This window comes from Macrobrachium rosenbergii, unplaced genomic scaffold (genome assembly GCF_040412425.1).
Source record: "Macrobrachium rosenbergii isolate ZJJX-2024 unplaced genomic scaffold, ASM4041242v1 13875, whole genome shotgun sequence".
Lineage (NCBI taxonomy): Eukaryota > Metazoa > Arthropoda > Malacostraca > Decapoda > Palaemonidae > Macrobrachium > Macrobrachium rosenbergii.
Window position 1 is genome coordinate 4,949,730 of NW_027100719.1, and position 22,500 is coordinate 4,972,229.

The 22,500-nt window shown below is 33.5% G+C and overlaps 2 protein-coding genes across 2 annotated transcripts in view; one reads left to right on the forward strand and one right to left on the reverse strand.

Moving 5' to 3' along the window:
• Positions 1-22,500, reverse strand: part of LOC136837895 (DE-cadherin-like) — a 385,893-nt gene that overhangs the window by 197,830 nt on the left and 165,563 nt on the right.
• The window catches only part of LOC136837896 (neural-cadherin-like), a 21,896-nt gene continuing 9,431 nt past the window's right edge, over positions 10,036-22,500 (forward strand). The window contains exons 1-7 of the mRNA XM_067102777.1: positions 10,036-10,054; positions 12,805-12,899; positions 14,786-14,905; positions 15,787-15,930; positions 16,298-16,492; positions 17,676-17,872; positions 21,527-21,616. Coding sequence (XP_066958878.1) covers positions 14,903-14,905; positions 15,787-15,930; positions 16,298-16,492; positions 17,676-17,872; positions 21,527-21,616 — 629 coding nt within the window. The 5' untranslated portion in view covers positions 10,036-10,054; positions 12,805-12,899; positions 14,786-14,902. The remainder of the gene's footprint in view (positions 10,055-12,804; positions 12,900-14,785; positions 14,906-15,786; positions 15,931-16,297; positions 16,493-17,675; positions 17,873-21,526; positions 21,617-22,500) is intronic.

A 22,500-nucleotide genomic window follows, 5' to 3' on the forward strand; every position in this document is an offset into this window, starting at 1 on the left:
CTTCATTCTTCAGTCGGCTAAATTTTATGATTCTCTCTCTCTCTCTCTCTCTCTCTCTCTCTCTCTCTCTCTCTCTCTCTCAAGGAGGCGTGTGCGTGCTTTATTGTTTTTTCATTCCAACGTTTAGATGAATGAAAGTCACAAACGTCGAATAAAATGCGAGACAGACATAAAATAAGGGAGAGTACATATATATATATATATATATATATATATATATATATATATATATATATATATATACATATATATATATATATATATATATATATATATATATATATATATATATATATATATATATATATATATATATATATATATATATATATATATATATATATGTAGTAGTGTGTGTTTGTAATGTTTTTCCATATTGCTACAGTTCTGGTACATTTGTCACCTTGTGCAATTACCTGCAATTTACCTATGATGTCACCTTGTGCAATTAACATGCAGTTTACCATGATTTGAGAGAAACCTGATTTAATATTCCAAAATTATGAGCCCAAAACAGAAAGATTTTAAATATAAAAAATTAATTGCACCTGCCTGAAAATATATTTTCTTTCTACCTTCAACAGACACTGCCCTGAAGACATGTTTTGGTATAGAAATTGTTTGAGCTTTAACTGACTCTCCATCAATTGCAGTTATGTCCCTAATATGTCATTCCATATAGTATGAACCTTTAACTGTCCCAATAAGGGCTTCAGAGCAACACCATCATAAATTCAATGATCATACACAGTTAATATAATAGAATGGTTGATCAGTACTCTGATACCCGTAATGTACTCGGGAAAAGCATAATGATTTACCCTGTTAATTTATTATTATTATTATTATTATTACATAAGGTTGTTATTGTTGTTGCTAAGTGTTGTTGTTGTTGTTGTTGTTGTTGTTCCAGAAGATGAACCCCTTTCATACGGAACAAGCTCCACCACAGGCCAATGACTTGAAATTCAAGCTCCAGTCAATATGTCTATCTGAAAGACGTACAGAGGTGCAATGAAAGAAGCCTGCCTCTCGGGGCAGGAAACCCACCAAGCAAAAAGACGCTCCCATCTAACCAGATTCTGTTTGTTTGACTGAAGGTAAGCTCCATTCTCCACCTGGGTCTCGTAGCCTCCTGACATCGACTCTGAGGAGATGCAGAGCAATTTGTGCATCGACACGAGTAGGTCCTTACAACACGAGACCTCTCTGACTGAGCGGGCGCAAAGGCTACTATTTGTTCAAATCAGCGCCGAGTACAGTTAGTCTGTGGGGACTTCTCTCTCTCTCTCAAGGCTGAGCAAGGGTTGTCTCTCTCTGGGGATCTCTCTCTCTCTCTCTCTCTCTCTCTCTCTCTCTCTCTCTCTCTCTCCTCAGCGCTGATACATGGGATTAGTCTATACTGGGGATCTCTCTCTCTCTCTCTCTCTCTCTCTCTCTAGAAAGGCATATACATGGACAAGGATGCTGGGGGGTTACTCCTCATTGCATTATATATTTTAGTATAATGAACTATTGACTTTAATTAAAAGAAAATTTTTCAGGACCTAGTCGCGATACGTGCAAGAGAAATGCAGTTTTACAATAAATATTATTTTCTTCGTAAGAATAATTTTTCCTTTTGGATGAACCAGTGTGAGTGAACTGCCGTACATGAGCCACCAAAAATTAGTATTAAACAGTCAAATAATGTAGACTGCATAGAAAAGTATTGAAAAAATAAAGTGGAAATGAAAAAGCTTTGAAAAACGTTGGTTATAAAGAGTCGTCTTCTTTTTCTACTTCTTCTTCTTCTTTTTTATTGTTTAGCTTTTGCCCATTCCTATATGGGGGTCGCTGTTTCCTATCAGCTTTCTCCTACTTCCCTCTGCCCAGTGCATCCTGACTTCTTGATTGAACCTTTCTCCCGCATGTCGTCACTTACTGTTTTAGCTTTCCATCTGAACTTTGGTCTTCTTCCTCGTCTCCTTCCCTACCTCCCATTGTCTGTAACTCTTGTATGCACAGTAGTCTTCTTAGCTACTCAAAGAGTCTTTTGCCTAGAAATTCGTAAAAGGTTATATTCAAAAGATATTTCATGTTAATTTTTAGGAACATTCTGATAATCTCTTTACTGTAATGTGAGCCTTGTTTGCAAATAAGTTCATGTCCTTTATTTAGTTATTGTGATATTAGGCTTCGGTGCAACCCACCGAAAGAATTTGGCGAAGGAGGTAACACTTAGAGCGACCGTCTTTCTGCTACAGTACATCTTGCCCTTGCCTTGGTCGCTATGAAGAAAGAACACTTTCTAGGTGGATGATTTTAAGCCCAGGTTGACTGCATCACTCCCAGGCACTGCAGTTGCTGTCTACACAAGTTAGTGAGATTTGTCAACGATCATACATGCATTATACAACCCCGCTTTGTAGCTGCACTTAGGCCCCTAGCTGCAGCCACTGTCCAGCACTGTACCTCCACTGGATATTATCTTCCTTCCATCTCGCTATCCACCTCATAACAAATATTTCTAGTACAACTGCGAGGTTTTCCTCCTGTTACACCTTTCAGACCTGCCTACTCTCGATCTCCCCTCCATCGCCAAATGACCTCTTAGGTCCCAGTGCTTGGCCTTTGGGCCCAACTCTGTATTCAATCAATTCAATTCCATCTTACTTTCTGCACCTCTCTAACAGTTGTTCCAGGTAGTGCAAATGCAAGGGTTTCCTCTTGTTACACTCCTTCAACCTCTTTATTCTCAGTTTCCTTTTCAGCACTAAATGACCTCTTAGAGTCCCACTTTGACCATTGACTTAAATTTTTTATTCCAGTCATAATATCAAGACTGTGAGAGTAGCTCTAGATCAAATTAATATTATTAGATTTCTGTGGCTTTTTGTTAATTCTTAATGACAAGAGAAGGAAGATCATGATATCAACAATGTTATCATACCCTTGCCAGTGATTGTGACTGTCATTTGGGCCTTTACATCTTATGGGGTCTTATGGAGGCTGAAATGACTGATAAGCACTTCAACAAATAATAATGTTTACTATGTTTTTAACTATTTTTATTCCCTTTTATATTCAGTTCTTCAGAATTCCTTATTTTTTTTTAATTAGTTCTGTTGCTTATTTACTAAGTCTACAACCCATTACTACCTAAAACAATTTCTGGTGTTTTAATAGTTTTATACATTTTATCTATTTGTGTGTTAATTTGTTAATAAATTTTTGCTTTCTAATAACTGATCTCTCTTTCTGTATTTCATATTATCTTTTGTAACTTCTTTCATGCAAACAGCATATTCTTTTAGCAACTGAATTTCAATCCAATGACCTGATGGTGGGCTTGTTCCATATAATAGAATTCATCTTCTTCTTCTTCTTCTTCTTCTTATATTATAATAATAATAATAATAATAATAATAATAATAATAATAATAATAATAATAATAATAATAATAATAATATTATAATAATAATATAATAATATATATCCAAATATATAGTTTTGTTATTATAATTATAATTATTATTATTATTATATATTATTATTATTATTATATATTATTATTTATTATTATTATTATTTCAACTATTGATTCAAAACAACGTTTTTATGGGGAGACAATGCAGTTCAGCAAGAATCTTGATCGCAGATGTTCCAGAACCACCTCGATTCTAGTCTGACCACTACTTCTTCTCTGTGCCCGAATTGGCTTCCACTGGTATGTGATGAAACAGTCTCTCTCTCTCTCTCCCTCTCTCTCTCTCTCTCATCTGAAGTTCTAAAATTGCCACTTTGTATACCTTTTTCTCCTCTCTCTCTCTTTTATCTCTCCTCTCCAACAAAAAGTTCTAAGTGTTGTTTGTATCCCCCCTCATTGAAGTTCTAATGTAATCTCTCTCTCTCTCTCTCTCTCTCTCTCTCTCTCTCTCTCTCTCTCTCACTCTCACACACACACACACCTGCATTTTCCAGATAACTACGTCATTTTCTCCCTCTCTCTCTGTTCTCTCTTCCCCTCCCCACACAGAAACACACAGACTCTCCTCTTCCCCGTAGAATATGCCATCTTATCTCTCTCTCTCTCTCTCTCTCTCTCTCTCTCTCCTCCTGCTCAAGTTTCTGCATGCAAAGGCACTCAAAGGAAATGGCCCATTCTAAAGATTCTCCATTCGTTTAGCTAACGACCTGAATGAACACGCAATGTTCGGAAGTTATACTGATGCAGTCAGTGCATTTCAAAGAATATTTTTTTGGAAGATTTTCATGTTGTAAATGCAATAAGCAACTCAAGTGAATGACTTAGAAAAAATTTGGTCAAACAGACACTGGAATCCAATATAATGAGACTAATCTCCTTAGAATTCCTCACGATTGAAGGGCTTTCGAGGAATATGTTAGTACGGACAATTATTTTCTTTCATGACTTTTCTCAGGAATTCATGCTACCTGTTAAGACAGTTATGTTACTTCGACTTAAAAGGCAGAGCTGTTTTTGTATTTCTTGTTAAATATTAATAAAAATTAGAATTTGCTAGAAGTTCAACCCAATTCTTAATGCTAAGTTAGCAGAGCAAATGGAGAACTACTGAAGAATAAGGGATGATTACATTTTTCACAAAAGCCATTTTCAAGTTGTAAATTAGAAATGAGAGAGAACACTGGATTATATTAAACAGTCCTAATTTGAGGTCTATGGATATGTCGATGAAGTGATTTGGAATTAAGAGATGAGATGAATCTTGACGAGTGATATGAGAGAGAAGGATGGTTTGGAAAATGGGCTCCAACAACAACAATGTTCTCTTTTGTGAATTTTAACACCGGTTGTCTGTTGTTTTAACTTTATTTCCTTGACTTCAGTATATATCAGATGTGATTTTATATATGTATTTTTATTTTGTTATTTATATTTGTATTTATTTTCTCATATGAAACCCTCTAAATTTTTATTTATTTTTTGTTTTTAGAAGTTTTCCTATTTTAATTTATTACGGCGTCAATTTCTGGATGATTGTGGGCAAGTTTTAGCAACCATAATCAATCAATCAATCAATTAGTTTAACTTCTTTCCCGAGTTCTTGAAGATAACAGTATTTGTTAAACAGATTCGTCTTCTTTTTGTTGTCCTTAACAACAGTAACGGACCCTTTCTTTATATATATAACGCATTGATGATAATTCCCATAGTATTTTTGTTGACCAATCAGTGCACCTCTGGATTCACTGTAGTTTCGGTACTTAAGACTCTTTACAATCCTCTCGGGCCCTTCAAAATCTAACTGCTTCCATTTCTTTTTCTGTAACCTCCCGTTCACTTTTACTCAATCCATCTAACAGAATTCTTTTTATATTGCAACCGTTGATTAATTTCTGCTGTTAGGAAGTTTCATATTCTAATTTCTTCCATCTTACTTTCCACCTCTATAACAATCGTTCATAGGTTCAACTTTGAGGTTTTTACATAATGTTACACCTTTATAACCTTTTGCTCTCAATTTCTATTTCAGCGCTGAATGGCCTCATAGGTCCCAGCGGTATATATATATATGGCATAAATTCTATATTCTGTTCTTGAGTTTAATATATAAGATACTTTGGGTAAAGGCAGCAGCTGGCTTTCGTTTTTGCTAAATTAGCAGAATTTGACTGTTTCCCGAACCACCTCGTTAGAGGCACAAGTCTTCTTCCTTGTTGATATCACCACTGGTACGTCTTTATGACATTCTCTTCTTCTCTCTTTATATCTCTCTCTCTAACTCTCTCTATACACAGATATAAACACACACACAACACAAGGTTTTCCTCAGTTACATTTTCAAACCATTTTCCTGTCGGTTTCACTCTTTAGGCTGAATGACCTTATAGGTCCCTGCTCTCTCTTTCTAAAATTTAAATTCTCTTCTCTCTCAATCTCAACTCTCCTGTGTTTAAACACACCACACTTCTTCCCAAATTGTGCAGGGCACTGTTGATGCCATTTCCGATGATGACCTTCACACGACCCCACCCCATCCTTCTCTCTCTGTCAGACTCTCACCTCTCTCTCTATCTCTCTCTCTCCTCCTGCTCACCGCTTTCTAATATCAAAGAGTTCTTGGGAGGATTTGTACATTCACTCTCCTTCGTTATTTTCAGTCCTTTAATCATACTCAGATGGATACACAATGTTCATATTGTTTAATGCATGTCAGTTGCACTCAAGGATGAATCTGTACTTGTTTCGTGTTGTGTATAATAAACAATAAATATACTTACATATTTGGTCAAAACAGACATGTATATCAATATAATGAGACTAACCTCCTATATATATTCCTCACGATTGATAGGGCTTTCGATATATATACAGTACGACAATACATACATACATTGACATTTCATAATTTGCTTAAGACAGTTATGTTACTTCGAACTTAAAGAGAGAGAGAGCAAAAAACACAAAAAATATTAATATATATTCCCATTTGACACGATCGACCTCCTCAGGAGTCTTAAGAAGTTAGCTAGAGAATTACTGAAGGTAAAAAGGATAATTACATTTCTGCAAAAGCCATTTTCAAGTTGCTAAATCACGTCGAAACCAGTCCCAAGAAACAGTCTAATTTGAGGTCTATGGATATGTCGATGAAGGATTTTGGAATCAGAGATGAATGAAGGAGACTTGTGATTTGAGAGAGAAGGATTCGAAGTGGAGAAAATGGCCTCAAAACAACAATTCGTTCTTAGCAGTTTAATTGAGGATTCTTTGTTTTATTTCCCTGATTTATTATATATGAGCAGATGTGATTTTATATATGTATTTTATTTACTTATTATATTTGTAGATATTTTTCATATAAACTCATTTAAATTAATTTATTTATTTATTTGTTTTTAGTTTCCTATTTTAATTTATTACGGCGTCAATTCCTGGATGTTGTGACATCAGTTTTAGCAGCCATAATCAATCAATCAATCAATCCTCGTCACTTCTTTCTCTCTTCTTGAAGAGAAGAGTATTTGGTTAAACAGCTTCGTCTTCATGGAAATGTCCGTAGGGTAATTCAGGACCCACTCAGACAGGTCAGACGGCGCGCAGGTAGAGCTCGAGGCGGGAGTGAGTGATGACGTCAGCTGCACCTTTACATGCAGTTTTGCACCAGTCTCACCCAAGCCACCTCGTGTGTACCTTTTCATCGTGATCTTTTTCCACTAGGCATACTTCAGTGCTGCCAGATATGCCAAACAACTGTTCAGTATATGAAGTGCTATAATACAAGAACAAAACATCAGGATCAGACATAAATACTTCCGTTTTCCAGGGCAAGAACTTAGACAATGATGGACTCATTGCTGTTGTCGCACTGATAGCATAAACGCTGATAATGCAGTAGTATGCTCTGTTGATTTTGCTGACACTGACTTACAAAGATGACATGAAATCCAGGCTCTTTGGAATCAAATCCTAAGCGAGAACAACATTAAAGGATGATGCAATTCCATCTCTCCAAACCTCAAGGTATTAAACTATAAACAGCAGGTTTATGTGTGTGTGTGTGTGTGTGTGTGTGTGTGTGTGTGTGTGTTTATGGCGTTGTTACAGTTTTTTGGAAAGGCGTCGTGTCTGAGAATTGTTATGTATTATAGCAATGTAGAGCAACTTTTGTATGTTTTGTTGAACTGTTGGAACTGTATTTATGCAAATGTGTCATTGCTTACTTTTTGTTGAAGGACTTTCATTTATGCAGTTTTGATCATTAAGTTAAATTTTAGTGCATTCTCACTGTACCTTTGTCCATGTACAAATCTCTGGTCAAATAACGATCCATCTGTTGGTCTATATCTATTTATCTATCTGTCTACGTAGTGTAAGGATGTGTGAATGTGTGTGTGTGTGTGTGTGTGTGGTGTGTGTGTGTGGAATGTGTGGCACAAGGATACAGAGGTGGACAGATGAAGTAAACAGGGTGAACGGTACGCTCCCTCAGAATCATTTTATTTTCAATTAACTACAATGAGAAGTATTTCAAATTGTGCATGGTGTCAGTCTGCAGGCAGGAAAAAATGCTTTAAATATTGTATCTGAAATTGAGTGTGCAGGAGTTTATTTCTCTTTGATTCCATCTTATCTTTGACAAAATATCAGTGTTCTTGAAAATTTATCAATCTTTAAACCTAATGATATTTTTATAAATTCCCTTTCAAAACAATGACTTCACAGGTTAAAGCGCTAAAACAAAAATTCTATACTGTTCTTGAGGAAACAGCAAACAAACATAGCAGCTGGCTTTCCTTTTTGCTAAATTCGTTGGCGGTCTTCCCGCCTTACTTGTTAGAGGCACAAGTCTGTATTCCTTGTTGATATCACACTGAACGTCTTGATGACATTCATATTCTTGCTCTCTTTTTATCATATGCATGCACTCACATACACAGCTATAAAAGAATGTGCAACCGGGAGGTTTTCCTTCAGTTAAACCTTTCAGACCGTTTTCCTGTCAATTTCACCTTTAGGGCTGAATGACTTCATAGGTCCCAGCGCTTGGCCTTTGGCATAAAATTTATATTCCAGTTCCAGTTTAGCGCAACTCTCCTGTGTTTAAAGGTTTAAAGCCACCCTTCTTGTTCCCCAGGACTGTACGTGGGCACTGTTGAGGCCACCGATGATGACAACGACCTCGAAGCCTACATCCTTCAGGATGTCAGACCGAAGGATATGGTAAGTCTCCACCGTTTTCTAAAATCAGTTAGTTTTTGGGAGGATTTGTGCATTTACTCATGCAGTTATTTTCAGTCATTTGGTCATACTCAGATGGATACACAGTAACATTATTTAATGATAGGGAGCTGCACAGAAGGATGAATCTGTACTTGTCGGGTGTGGGTGTATATAAAAATAAATATGTACCTTATATATATATATATATATATATATATATATATATATATATATATATATATATATATATATATATATATATATATATATATATATATATATATATATATGATATATATATATACATATACACATATACATACACACGAACCGAGAGAGAAACAGAGCAAGAAGCCCAAAATTATACTTAATTTCTTCCCATCAGTTCACGATCGACCATGAAACGGGAGTCATCCGAGCTGGCAGGATGTTATCTTCGGGACATCAAGGGTCCTACAGTTTCGGAGTGGGCGCTATCGACTTTGCCGGCCACGTCACGACAGCCCCGGTAACCGTTTACCTGACAGGTGAGGTGTCTGTCTGTCTCTGTCTGTCTGTGTGTCTCCTCTTCATGGAATCATCATAATCATGATTTTACAAGATGGTACTTGGAGATCGCTGTCTTAAACTTTTGTTTTTTTCCTTCTTTAATTGAGGATCCTTTTTGTCATATTGTGAATGCTCTCGTGACTTGATTTGCGATGTATATGATAAACAGTTATTATATTATTTATATATGTATGTGGATGTATGTATGTATGTATGTATGTATGTTGTATGTATATATATATATATATATATATATATATATATATATGTATATATATATGTATATATATATATATATATATATATATATATATATATATATATATATATATATATATATATATATATATATATATATATATATATATATATATATATATATATATATATATATATATATATATATATATATATATATATATATATATATATATATATATAAATGTTAGTCTGTTTTATGTATGTTAAGTATTCGTAGAGTTTCAACCCTAATATCAATGTCTCCTTCCCTCCGTAGCGACCAGTCCTACTTATGGTGAGTTTAATCATGATACTTATATTTCATTCTGATGACCAAGTTCTGCATAATTCCCCTTTTGTATAGAAATATCAGCTTCCAGTATTTTAAAGATAGTAATAGTAAACCTGTCAATAAAATATTGCAGTAAATGAATAGTTGATAGGTCTTAGTAATAATAATAATAATAATAATAATAATATAATAATAATAATAATAATAATAATAATAATAATAATAATAATAATAATAATAATAATAATAATATTCGCAGCACGTCTTGTGTTGGAACCTGAAGGTAAGAAAATCGTTTATTTTTTTTGTCTAGTTTTAGTTTTTCGGTAAAATATTTGTACATAAAACAAAATTTGGAATGCTAAGTATTGTTTAAGCTAATTTATATTTTGTAAAATTATCATTGCACTTATGAGTGTCAATGCTGAGTATTATTTAAGCATTGAAGAATGTTTAGTAATTGAACAGGAATTACTTCAGAGGTCTTGTGTGAAATTACAATATAAAACTCCCACCCGCTAGAACCCAAACTGAGTGTTTCCACTCATGACGTAACGAAATAAAATATGTAGAAAATAAAATTTTATTATATTTTGTTCCCAACAATATTTTAGTTATTTTCCGTTATTTTATTCCCGGTCTTATTTTGTTTAATTTCATTCCCAATTTTATTTTACTTATTTTATTGCATTTTATTCCAAGTTTTATCTACTTTATTTTTATTTTATTTTATTGTCTGTTTCATTTTGTTTATTCTATTTTATTTTATTAGAAGTTTTATTTTACTAATTCTAGTGTATTTTATTCCAAGTGTTATTTTAAATATTGTATTTTATTGTATTGCCAATTTTATTTTATTCTTTTTTAATTTATTCGCATATTTATTTCGTTTTATTGTATTTTTTTCCAATTTCAATTTATTCTATTTCATTCCCAATTTTATTTTATTTTATTTCATTTCAAATTTAATTTTATTTATTTTGTTTAATTTATTTTGTTTAATTTATTTAATTTTCCCTAATTTTATTTTGTTTATTTTATTGTATTCCTAATATTTTTATTTATTTATTTTATTCCATTTATTATTTTATTTATTTTATTCCCAATTTCATTTCATTTATTTTATTTTATTCTATTTCCAAATTATTTTATTGTATTTTATTCCCATTTTATTTTATTTTATTGTATTTTATTCCCAGTGTTATTTTATGCATTTTATTTTACTTTATTCAGAATTTTATTTTTTTATTTGTTTGATTTCATTCCCAATTTTATTTTACTAATTTTATTCTCTTCTACTCCCAATTTTATTTTATTCTACTTTCTTCCTAATCTTATTCTATTTATTTTATTCCTAATTTAATTTTATTTATTTTGTTTATTTTATTTTATTTTTTCAAAATTTATTTTGTTTATTTTATTTTATTCCCAATGTTGTTTTATTTTTTTATTTTATTCCCAGAGTTATTTATTTATTTTATTCCCAATTTTATATATTTTATTTTATTGTTTTTTATTTCCCATTTTTTTATTTTACTTATTTAATTTTATTTTATTGCCAGTTTTAATTAGTTTTTTTATTTTATAACCAATTTTATTTTTTTTATTCTCTTTTATTATGTTTATTTGTTTTATTTTATTCCCAATTTTATTTTATTTACTCCCAGTTTCATTTTATTTTACTTTTTTTATTTTATTTATTATATATTCCCAATTTCATATTTTATTTTTATTTTTATTCCCTATTTTATTTGATCTATTTTTAAATTTTATTTCCAAGTGTATTTTACATATTTTATTTTACTTTATTCAGAATTTTATTTTGTTTATTTATTTGATTTCATCGTCAATTTTATTTTATCAATTTTAATCTGTTCTACTCCGAATTTTCTTTTATTCTGCGTTATTCCTAATTTTATTCCATTTATTTTTTCCTAATTTTATTTATTTGGTTTATTTTATTTGATTTTTCCCAAATTTATTTTGTTTATTTTACATTATTTCCCATGTTGTTTTATTTATTTATTTTATCCCCAGAGTTAAACCAAACAAAAACTTCTTTCAGTTTTCTTCTGAAGATGGAAAGAGAAACCCACAAGATTCTTGTGTATAACTTGTTTACAGGTAAATATTTACATATTACTTTGATCTCAGAGTATTTCAGGTTAACTGTGACCCTTTTTTCAAGAGATGAGGTAGTCAGGCTGGTTCAAGGCCCAGCAATCTTGAACCAGCCTGACTACCTCATCTCTTGAAAAGGGTCACAGTTAGGACCTGAAAGTACTCGAGATCAAAGTAATATGTAAATATTTACCAGTAAACAAGTTATACACAAGAACCCTGTGGGTTTCTCTTTCCATTCCCAGAGTTATTTATTTATTTTATTCGCAATTTTATTTATTTTTTATTTGAGCATTTTATTTTACTTATTTTATTTTATTGCCAATTTATTTTTATATTAATTTCCAATTTTATTTTATTTTATTTTGTTTCATTCCCTGTTTTATTTTCTTTGTTTTATTTTATTCCCAATTTTGTCTTAATTATTTACTTCATTCCCAATTTTATTTTATTTTAATTTTTTTATGTTATTTATTATATTCCCAATTTCATATCGTTTTATTAATTTAATTTTTATTCCCTATTTCATTTGATTTTTTTGTTATGACCAATTTTGTTGTATTTCATTCACAATTTTATTTCATTTATTTATTTTATTCCCAATTTTATTTTATTTTTTATGTTATTTATTTTCTTCCCAAATCTATTTTTGATTTTATATTATTTCCAATTTTACTTTATTTATTTTATTGTATTTAATTCCCAGTTTTATTTTATTTACTTTATTTTATTCTATTTCCTTTATTTTATTCTCAGGTTATTTTATTTCATATACTTTATTCAATTTCCAATTTTATTTTACTTATTGTACTGTATTCCATTCGCAATTTCATTTCATTTCGTTTTATTTCCAATCGAAACGAGTAATGAATAACTGGATGCAGCAAACATGCCTGACTTCCCTCATTGCAGAAGAGAATTCCCACAAGCCCTTCTTCCCCGAGTGCGCAGCTTATGACGGCATTCACATCAAGGAGAACGTGACTGAAGGAACTCCAGTGCTTGTGGTGGGTAAATGTTTTTTTTTTTTTTTGGTTAGGGGAGGGGGTTGTTTGGTTTGGAGTTGGGATAGAAGGAGAGAATGGTTAAAAAAAAATGAGAAGACAGAGGTGTGGTTCAGTTGGGATATTGTGAGTGACTGCAATGTTACTATTATTATTATTATTATTGGTGAAGAAATCCTCAATGGTGTAAATGCGAATATATGATAGAAATATTTATACAAAAAGTATTGTATATATATTTCTAATATAGTCTTAAATTTACACCGTTGTGAATTTCTTCACCATTTTAGTGGCTCGTGCTTTTATTATTATTATTATTATTATTATTATTATTATTATTATTATTATTATTATTATTATTATTATTATTATTATTATTAGATCATGAACACTATTCAATATGAAGGAGACTTTAGGTTTTTTAAACGAGGAAAGGTAAATCTGAATAAGACGTTATTCATGAGAGAGAGAGAGAGAGAGAGAGAGAGAGAGAGAGAGAGACTTTAGGTAAATATGTTCAAATAAAAAGGAAAATTAGACAAATTATAATGTTTCATATCAGTTGCAATGGTGACAGACATGATTCTCGGAGAGAGAGAGAGAGAGAGAGAGAGAGAGAGAGAGAGAGAGAGAGAGAGAGCAGTCACTTAAAATGGATGTGAAATCTGACCCGACTACAAGTGTCACTTTCCGCAGAAAATCTGAAATATGTGTCTGTATAAGATGCCAACGCCTTTTGCAAAGGTATTCAAGCAAGTTTTTACTAGGCGAAATTCTACTTTAAACCATTATCACATTTTGAATTTAAAACTATTTTCCTATGTTTTATACGAAAAATCTAGTTTTAAAAAATTATCACATTTTTTACTTGAAAATATTTTCCTATATTTTACTCTGTTCTCTGAACGTTTCTGACGTTCGTCATTCTCGCTGTAGAATTTTACGGTGGTGATACTGACACCACTCCCATGAGCGCCCGTTCAGTGTCAGCCTCACTGGAATGAACTGTAAAAAATTAACAAATTATAGCAAATATTTCGTTGTCAGCATTACTATAATGATTAAGATAGTTTTACCAGATCACTGAACTGATTATCAGGTCTCACAGGGCTCTGGGCCGAAGGTTTTGTTATTATTTATATTTTTTTCTTAATATTTTGTCAATCAAATGACAATTTTTCAAAAACTTTGTAATTGGATTAATTGCAAATGTTGAAGTTCCTGATAAAATTTCACTGGTCGATTTATTTTCAAAATTTGATGTTCTCTGCTGTTTATACTTTGGATGCTCACACAATAAATGTTTAATTTATTATTATTATTATTATTATTATTATTATTATTATTATTATTATTATTATTATTATTATTATTATTATTATTATTATTATTATTAAGAAGAAGAAGAAGAGGAAGATGAACCCTATTCATAGTGAACAAGCCCACCACAGGGCCACTGACTTGAAATTCAAGCATCAAAGAGTATGGTGTTCATAAGGAAGCAGTAAGAGGAGGTAAAGGGAAATACAGAAAGAGGAGATCTCACTTATCAAAAAAGAAAAATTAATTTAATGAATTAATTAATAGAATGAATGTATTAAAATCCAAGGAGAATGATATCAGGGTAGTAAAGTGTTACATCTTCGCTGGAACTTTTGAAGTTCCAGTTGCACGAGATCCTCCGGGAGGCTGTTCCACAGTCCAATGGTGTGAGGAATAAAGAACCTCTTTAATTGACAGTTGTTATCATTACTTTAAATCGGCATAGATTTGAACACGATCTTCGAACTAATCATGTTAAGACGACTTAAGATCATAGCATGAAAACTTTAATGTCAAATCACAGTTTAACGTAAAATAATATCTTTTTTTATCTTGGATCCTCGAAGGTGTTGGCAACAGACAAAGATCGAGGCGACAACGGAATCGTATCCTATTTCCTTCTGAATGATTTTGGGAAGTTTACCATTCACTCTTCCAATCTACACGGCCAGATATCTACCACTATGGTAAGCGAATTACTTATGTTAGATACTTTTATATTTTGACTTATATATATTCCTTTTCATCCACGCGTGCTAGGTGTACATACAAGAATATAGAAGTTACATCTGCAACCAAAAATAAATAATGAAAATGTTAAAGTGAAAGAAATTCAAAAATGAATATTAAAGTCCGAAAGAAATTCTCAACATAATATATATATTTTATTCTAATTTGCTTATTTCTTTTCAACCACACGTACCTGGTATACACACAGAATAGCAGAAGTTACAAAAGCAACAACAAAAAAAATAAAGACAGAAAATGGCACCAAATAAATATTAAAGTCAAAGGAAAATTCTCAAGGAAATTGTTTCTTTGGATGGTGATTTGAGCCTAATGTTAAAAAGTTCATCGAATACAGGAAACATTCAAACATTTAGTTTTGTTTCCATGATCTCATTTGGAGATTGGAAAAGCTTTTAGGTAATCTTAATGTTATATGAGAAAAAATAGCTGAATTTATTCAGATAATTTTTATTTTCACTATATTACCTGGAGATGAGAAGGCCTTTCAAGTAATCTTAATATTATATGAGAAAAAATATTTTTACATCAGTTTTTTCATGATCTTATCATTTTGGAAATAGGACATCTTTCAGGTACCTAGCTGCAACCCCTTTCTTTCCTTTATACTGTACCTCCTTTCATATTCTCTTTCTTCCATCCTACTTTCCACCCTCTCCTGACAATTTCCCCTTTAGCGCTGAATGGCCTCATAGGTCCCAGCGCTTGGCCTTTGGCCTAAATCTTATATTCCATTGCATTCCATGAAATTAAATGTGAAATGTTTGCATATTTCTCTTCCCTCAACTTTCTTACTTTCTTCTTCCGTGTTCCCCTCCAGCGCCTTGACCGAGACGGCGAGGACAAGGAGTTTTATCTGACGGTGGTGGCTCGTGACGGCGGCTTCGAGAGGCACCAGGACTCCTGTTCCTTCAAGGTCGTCGTCGATGACATCAACGATAACCCTCCGCTCTTCGATCGTCAGGTATTGCTCAAATCAGGTTTTTGTTTTCCTTCAGGTGCCAACGTGGTTTTAGCTGCGTTAGTTCAAATTATGTTTTTTTTTTTTTTTCATTCAGGTATCAATCTGGGTTTGACTGTGTTATGTTCAAATTATATGGTTATTTTCCTTCAAGTATCATTCCGGTTTTAGCTGTGCCATGTCCATATTTTATGATTTTTTCCCCTCAGGTATCAGTCTGGTTTAGGTGTGCTATTTCCAAGTGGCCTTTTCCTTTCAGGTACCAACCTGGTTTCAAGTGTTTTATGTCCAAATTATACGGCTTTTTTGTTGACTCACAATGATGTAAAACCTGACTCTCTGAGTTGAGTCTTCTCTTTCCCAAGCACAGATGTACGAGGAGACGATAAGCACAGACCATATTGCTGGCACCCCCGTGCTGAGGGTGACGGCGTCCGATAGGGACTCTGGAAGCAACGCCGAAATTTCCTTCTCTTTGCAAGGAAACCCAGACGACATGAAATACTTCGCCATTGACAGCGATGCTGGAATCATCACTCTCACCAGCCCTCTGGAGAAGAGTATGGTAAGCCAAATATTCTGTTAGCGTTTTCTTTTCTTCTTCTTCTTCTTCTTCTTCTTCTTCTTCTTCTTCTTCTTCTTCTTCTTCTTCTTCTTCTTCTTACTGACTAATTGCTACTGGGGAATTTTACTTCTTTGTTCCATTTTCTTTCCATCGTCACTTTTTGGTAAGTAGATGGGGTAGAGATTCTTGGGTGATTTGGTCCTGAAGAGAGAATGCAAGAGAATATGTTCTGTCAGTGATTTCTTCTTCTTCTTCTTGATCTTCTTTCTGAGGAATGTGCTGCTGAAGAATTTTACTTTCTTGTTCCATTTTCCTCCCATCGTTATTGTTTGGTAAGTAGATGGGTTAGAGATTCTTGAGGTAGTCTGGTCATGTGGAGAGAATGCAAGAGGATATGATCTGTCAGTGTTTTCTTCTTCTTGATCTTCTTTCTGAGCAATGTGCTCATTGAAAATTTGACTTTCATAGTCGTCTGTTAAGAAGATGGGATAGAGATTCTTTAGGTGCTCTGGTCATATGGAGAGAATGTAGGATATTAGGTTGGTGACAGAGATAGTGAAAAAATAGGTACTTTTGAGAGATCTACATTCTAAGTACAGGCCTTCTGTGGAAGCTTCTTTCTTCTTGTTCATGAGCACCATATTCTTTGGAAACTTGTATTTCAAGTCAATGACCCCTGTGGACTTGTTCCTTAGGAGTAGGCTTCATCTTCTGAATAATAATAATAATAATAATAATAATAATAATAATAATAATAATAATAATAATGGCAAAGTGTCTGATGGTGTTTGTGCTTGATTCAGTAGAAAAAAAAAGAACACATACAGCTATGAGTTTTCTGCTGTTTATTTATTACTATCTTAGATTTGGATATATAAGTTTCTTTTCTCATTACTTGTATAGATAACTCCAGTTACTTATATATATCAATATTTTGTTATCACTACGTAATTTTCAACCACTCATTTCTAAAAATACTGCTATCACGCTTTCTCTTCTTAACACTATTATTGCAAAGATGATAATGCGGATGTTAATGTGGATTTTATTTCTTCTCTGAAGGAAATAATTTATGTTCTTCCAAATCTGCAAAACTTTTCTTTCATGTGCAACACTCAATCAGTATTCATGCAGCATTTATCCATAGCATCCAAGTACCATATTTGTCTTACTGTTCCTCCAGGGCAACAGACGAATGTTCGAGATGCGAGCTCGCGCTTCTGACAAAGGTTCTCCAGCGCTGTGGTCCACAGCTGAGGTCCGCATCCAGGTGGTTTCATCAGACGATCTGCCGCCTACGATTGTCAGACAGGTTCCGCGTTTCCCTGAGGTCTGGGAAAACACCACAGAAAATACGGATGTTCTGACGTTGTGTGCAAGGTGAGCTTTTGTCCTTGGTAGATAGGAGAGAGAGAGAGAGAGAGAGAGAGAGAGAGAGAGAGAGAGAGAGAGAGAGAGAGAGGTGTTTATGTACTCGAATTCAAAGTGTTCCAAATTCGTGTGTGAATGTTGAAGATTATTACCTCACTTTTTGGTTTTTCTAGCCTTTTCATTCATGTACTCCCGATATGTAAAGATCTGAAAAGCAGATGCGTCAAGATATAAAGCGCAAGATTCAAAATATTTTAGGAATCCATACATGTACTCCCGATGTGTCAAACTATAAAATGCAACAGTCATTGTGTTTTCGAATACCATACTTGTACTCCCAAACATGTACATGTAGTCTTGCGCACGCCTAACCCGTATGACAGGATAAACATATAAACGCAGTAGCAAGCTCATTATGCCTTTTCATGTGTGCTTCTTTCGCTGTTAAATTGTCACTCCGTTCAACATGGCAAAGGACTCTAAATTAGAGCATAATGCGGTGTGGGCAAATTTGCTCACAATGGAGACATAGCTGATGCCATGTCCGTGTATATATTACTTTCATTTGCCTGTTTCGTGTTTTTTGAGGATACTTCAGCGATCCTTTTTCTGTTTTCATGCGTGTATGTTCTTCAGTTTTGTCATACAGATATTTGTTTAAGTTTTACGCTTCTTGTATGTATAAGTATCCAAACAAACGAAGTGAAAAATTGAAACAAATAAACTACATTACAGAACTGAAATTCAGGTACATTACATGACCTCGATTTGCTCAACAAATCTATCTACTTTCGCCATTCCTGTGCTTCACTGCGTGCCACTGTATTGCATGTCCCTGTTATATTTAGTATTTACTACAACAAATATTTCATCCGTTTTTGCTCTTCTGCCAACTGTTCTTGATACGTGTCACTCTTGTCGAGACTCTGCGCATCATATTTTTCCTCTGGAAAATGTTGTCGGTCAGTGAGAGCTTTCACAACTGGGAGTGAGCTGATTCTTGTCTCCAGAACAGAGATCAGCTTCTCCAGAAGCTGGAATGTGTCTGGGAAACACTGGAGAAAAGAATTTTCCTTTCAGTTATTGGCTGCTACACACCGCTCTCTCTCTCTCTCTCTCTCTCTCTCTCTCTCTCTCTCTCTCTCTCTCTCTCTCTCTCTCTGTTTCATTATATTTATCGACATTGTCGTTCAGTTATTGGTTGCTGTCTCTCTCTCTCTCTCTCTCTCTCTCTCTCTCTCTCTCTCTCTGCTTCAGTATTTTTATTGACATTTTTCTCTCAGTTATAGGCTGCTGCAGCTCTCTCTCTCTCTCTCTCTCTCTCTCTCTCTCTCTCTCTCTCTCTCTCTCTCTCTCTGTATATGTATATTTCGTATTGGATATCTGAAATGTAAGTGTATTCTGACGTGTTTTTGTATGAAGTCACTGCAGATGATCATTTTCAAAATTTTCACTTTCGATGTTGAATAATGTAGAAGTGCATATACCGTATACTGGAAGATAAAAAGAGGCTTCAAATCAATGAATTAGAGACTATCACGGCAGTTGAAAAAAAGCTTTATAACTTCGAATGAAATGTAATACAAAACTTAGGCCAAATCCCAGACTCTGGGACCCATGAGGTCATTCAGCGCTGATAGGGAAGCTGAAACTAAAATGGTTTGAAAGTGTAATAGGAGCAAAACCTCGCAGTTGCACTATGAAACAATTGTTAGGAGAAGGTAGAAGTAATATGGTAAAAAGAGAATATGAATGGAGGCACAGAAAAATGAATGAAAGAGGTTGCAGCTGGAGGTCGAAGGGAAAATACAAATAACAGTAGGTAATGCTTACAGTGCACTGCGTAAGGCGCACTGACATCACTTTCCTCCTATGGGGAGCTTTATAGCTTTAATAGTAAGATTGAGATTAAGGGATTAGCAATATGATGATGTGGATGTTACTGTACAGAAAGTATTTCCTTTTCCTTAGCGTGTGAATCGTTACTCGTCTCAGGTACTCATTTTTATTTTTATAAAACAGAATCAAAATGTCGATCAACTACTTGACCTTATTTGACCTTGAGGAAACGTCGACGAATTAACATAATTTTTTAATGAATTTCCTATTGGAATGTTGTGCTCGCAGTCGGAATGATTAGATATTTTACTCTGGAGGTTGTCTTTAGACTCATAGCGAACAAAATTCATAAAAAAAATTTATTACGTCATTTTACAAATAATTTCCTATTGGAATGTTGTATTCGCGGTTGGAAACATTGGATATTTTACTCTGAGTTTTTTTTTATTCTGGATTCATAGCGAACAAAATTCATGAAAATTTTAGTGGACCAAAAATGTAAAACAAAAAATGTAAACCCGTTAACTTAAGTGAACCTTCATTTCCTTTTAATTTGCTTTTACGGCCTATTCTTGACTCTTGGGTTCATAGCGAACAAAGTTCGTACAAATTTTAGTGGACAAAAATGTAACCGGCAGAGTTGAAAAAATCTGTATCTTCATTTAATTCGCTTTTACTTCTTAATCATATTGAAATTCCATCTGGATCCAAGGGCGAAGATCAGTTGAGATAGCAAACATAATTTTTTTTACACTTTTTCGTTTTGTTAATGCAACTCTCATTTTATTTACATTTGATTTACAGCGAAGCCAGTTTTATGTAATATTGAAGACTTGATTAACATTTATATATGACATATGTTCTGCCGGCATTACCGAAGACTCAGGAACTTTAACAGCAAAGGTCAAGGTCAAAATTCTTTATCCCAGTGAAAAGGGTTATGACACACATTTCAGTGTTATTTTAGATTCGTTCTTGCTCATTCTAGGGAAGCATAAGTCCCTTCATATATTTATAATTGTTTGCACATAATAATGGGCAATATTCATTTCTGAAGTACTTGCATCCTGTGTACAGGTAGAATATTGCATTATGATAGCTCTGATATCAGTAAAACAAAATTATAATAAAACATATCGACTCTTTGCAAAAGAAATGTGGTAAAATCGATAGCGTGTAATGCCAAGCCATAAAAGGAATGTTATTCTTGAAAACATTCGTTTTTTATTCATTAGATTAATAAACTTTCAGGTCGATAAAATGATAAATTGGCTAAATCGGATAAAACATGTGAACAGACCTTTGCGACCAGAGAACAAATTTCACAACTTGAAAGCGCTGTAGAAGCAGTGTGGTCTCAAGCCTTAGCAAATCGAGGAATCTTCGCTGACGTTTGAACTTAGAGCGTTGTGCCTGGGAAATTGGGCTTTGTAATATAGGCATAAGTCTATGTAAAAGCAGTGTCGGAAATTTAAATGCCATGATACCCATCTGAAATAAAATGTAAACTTTTATTGAAAATTAAGTGTTTAAAAAAATGTTTTATACGAACAGTACAGTATATGCTCTCTCTCTCTCTCTCTCTCTCTCTCTCTCTCTCTCTCTCTCTCTCTCTCTCTCTCAGAATTAAATGTTACATATGTTGCTGTGATTGATTTATTTTCGGTCAAAGTTGGCCTAATCCTAATCCCTTTCATAAACCCTGTCTTAATTTCTGTAATCCAGGATTTTTTTTTTTTAAGGACGACAGAAAATTTTCAGGTAACAAGTTTTGACAACAGCAAGGTTTCATATTTTAATTTTTTTTTTTTTTATTTCACTTAGATCTAACATAGCAGACAGCTCTCTCGTTTACTTCACCCTACTGAATGGCAACACTCCAGACACCAATTCCGATGGTACATTCGCTGTCAGGTGAGTCATAATCGATCAATTGGTTTGAATGTTCGCATTGGTTATTTATTGAGCTGTTAATAAGTATGAATGAATGGTTTCAAGTTTGACTGATCATGGAAAGTGTGCGTTTGTGTTTGTGTTTGTGCGTGTATAACTTGGGACCTAGTAGATTCGTTTAATTTATTGGGTCCCCTAAATTATACATATAGATAGACTGAGCACCAACCGTTGTTACTGCTTGTAACCTCATAGGAATTCGAGAGCGAGCATCGCTGTAGTTACTGGAATGACTGAACCTGGAGGGAATCTAAAACATTAAGAAACAAGCCATTATAGAAAACGAGGTTTATACAACAAGAAGACGCCTTCAAGAAATTAAGATACCCAGACTGAGTTTTCATTTTAACTACTCATTTACTTTTTGTTTCACGTTTTGTATCCTTTGTTAAAACTTAGTATTTACTGTTTAGAGTGCAATGAAGAGGTCCTTAGTGAAGGCCGAAAGCAGCTGTTTTTAAATTTATTCACATAAAGTTGGTGGCATTTTCCTTAAACAATCATGACAACGTCTAGGCCCGTCTGCACTAACAGTGGCCACGTGGCTATGGTACTGGGGTACTCGACGCACCTCAGCAGTTTCGAGGGATGGCGGTGAAGCATGGCAGAGACCACGGGTCCACCGCCCACCAGTTTGCCCGTTCACACTGTGCACTGCTCTCTCCCCTGCGTTCTCTCTCATTTCTGCTACCTTTTATTTTCGTTTGCTGGTGTGTGATACAATGTACTGTTGCATTACAGTACAGCTGTCATTAAGTGACCTGTGTAATGTTTTGTGGTTAATAAAACATGAAAAATATTATAATGTTAATGTCATATATATATATATATATATATATATATAT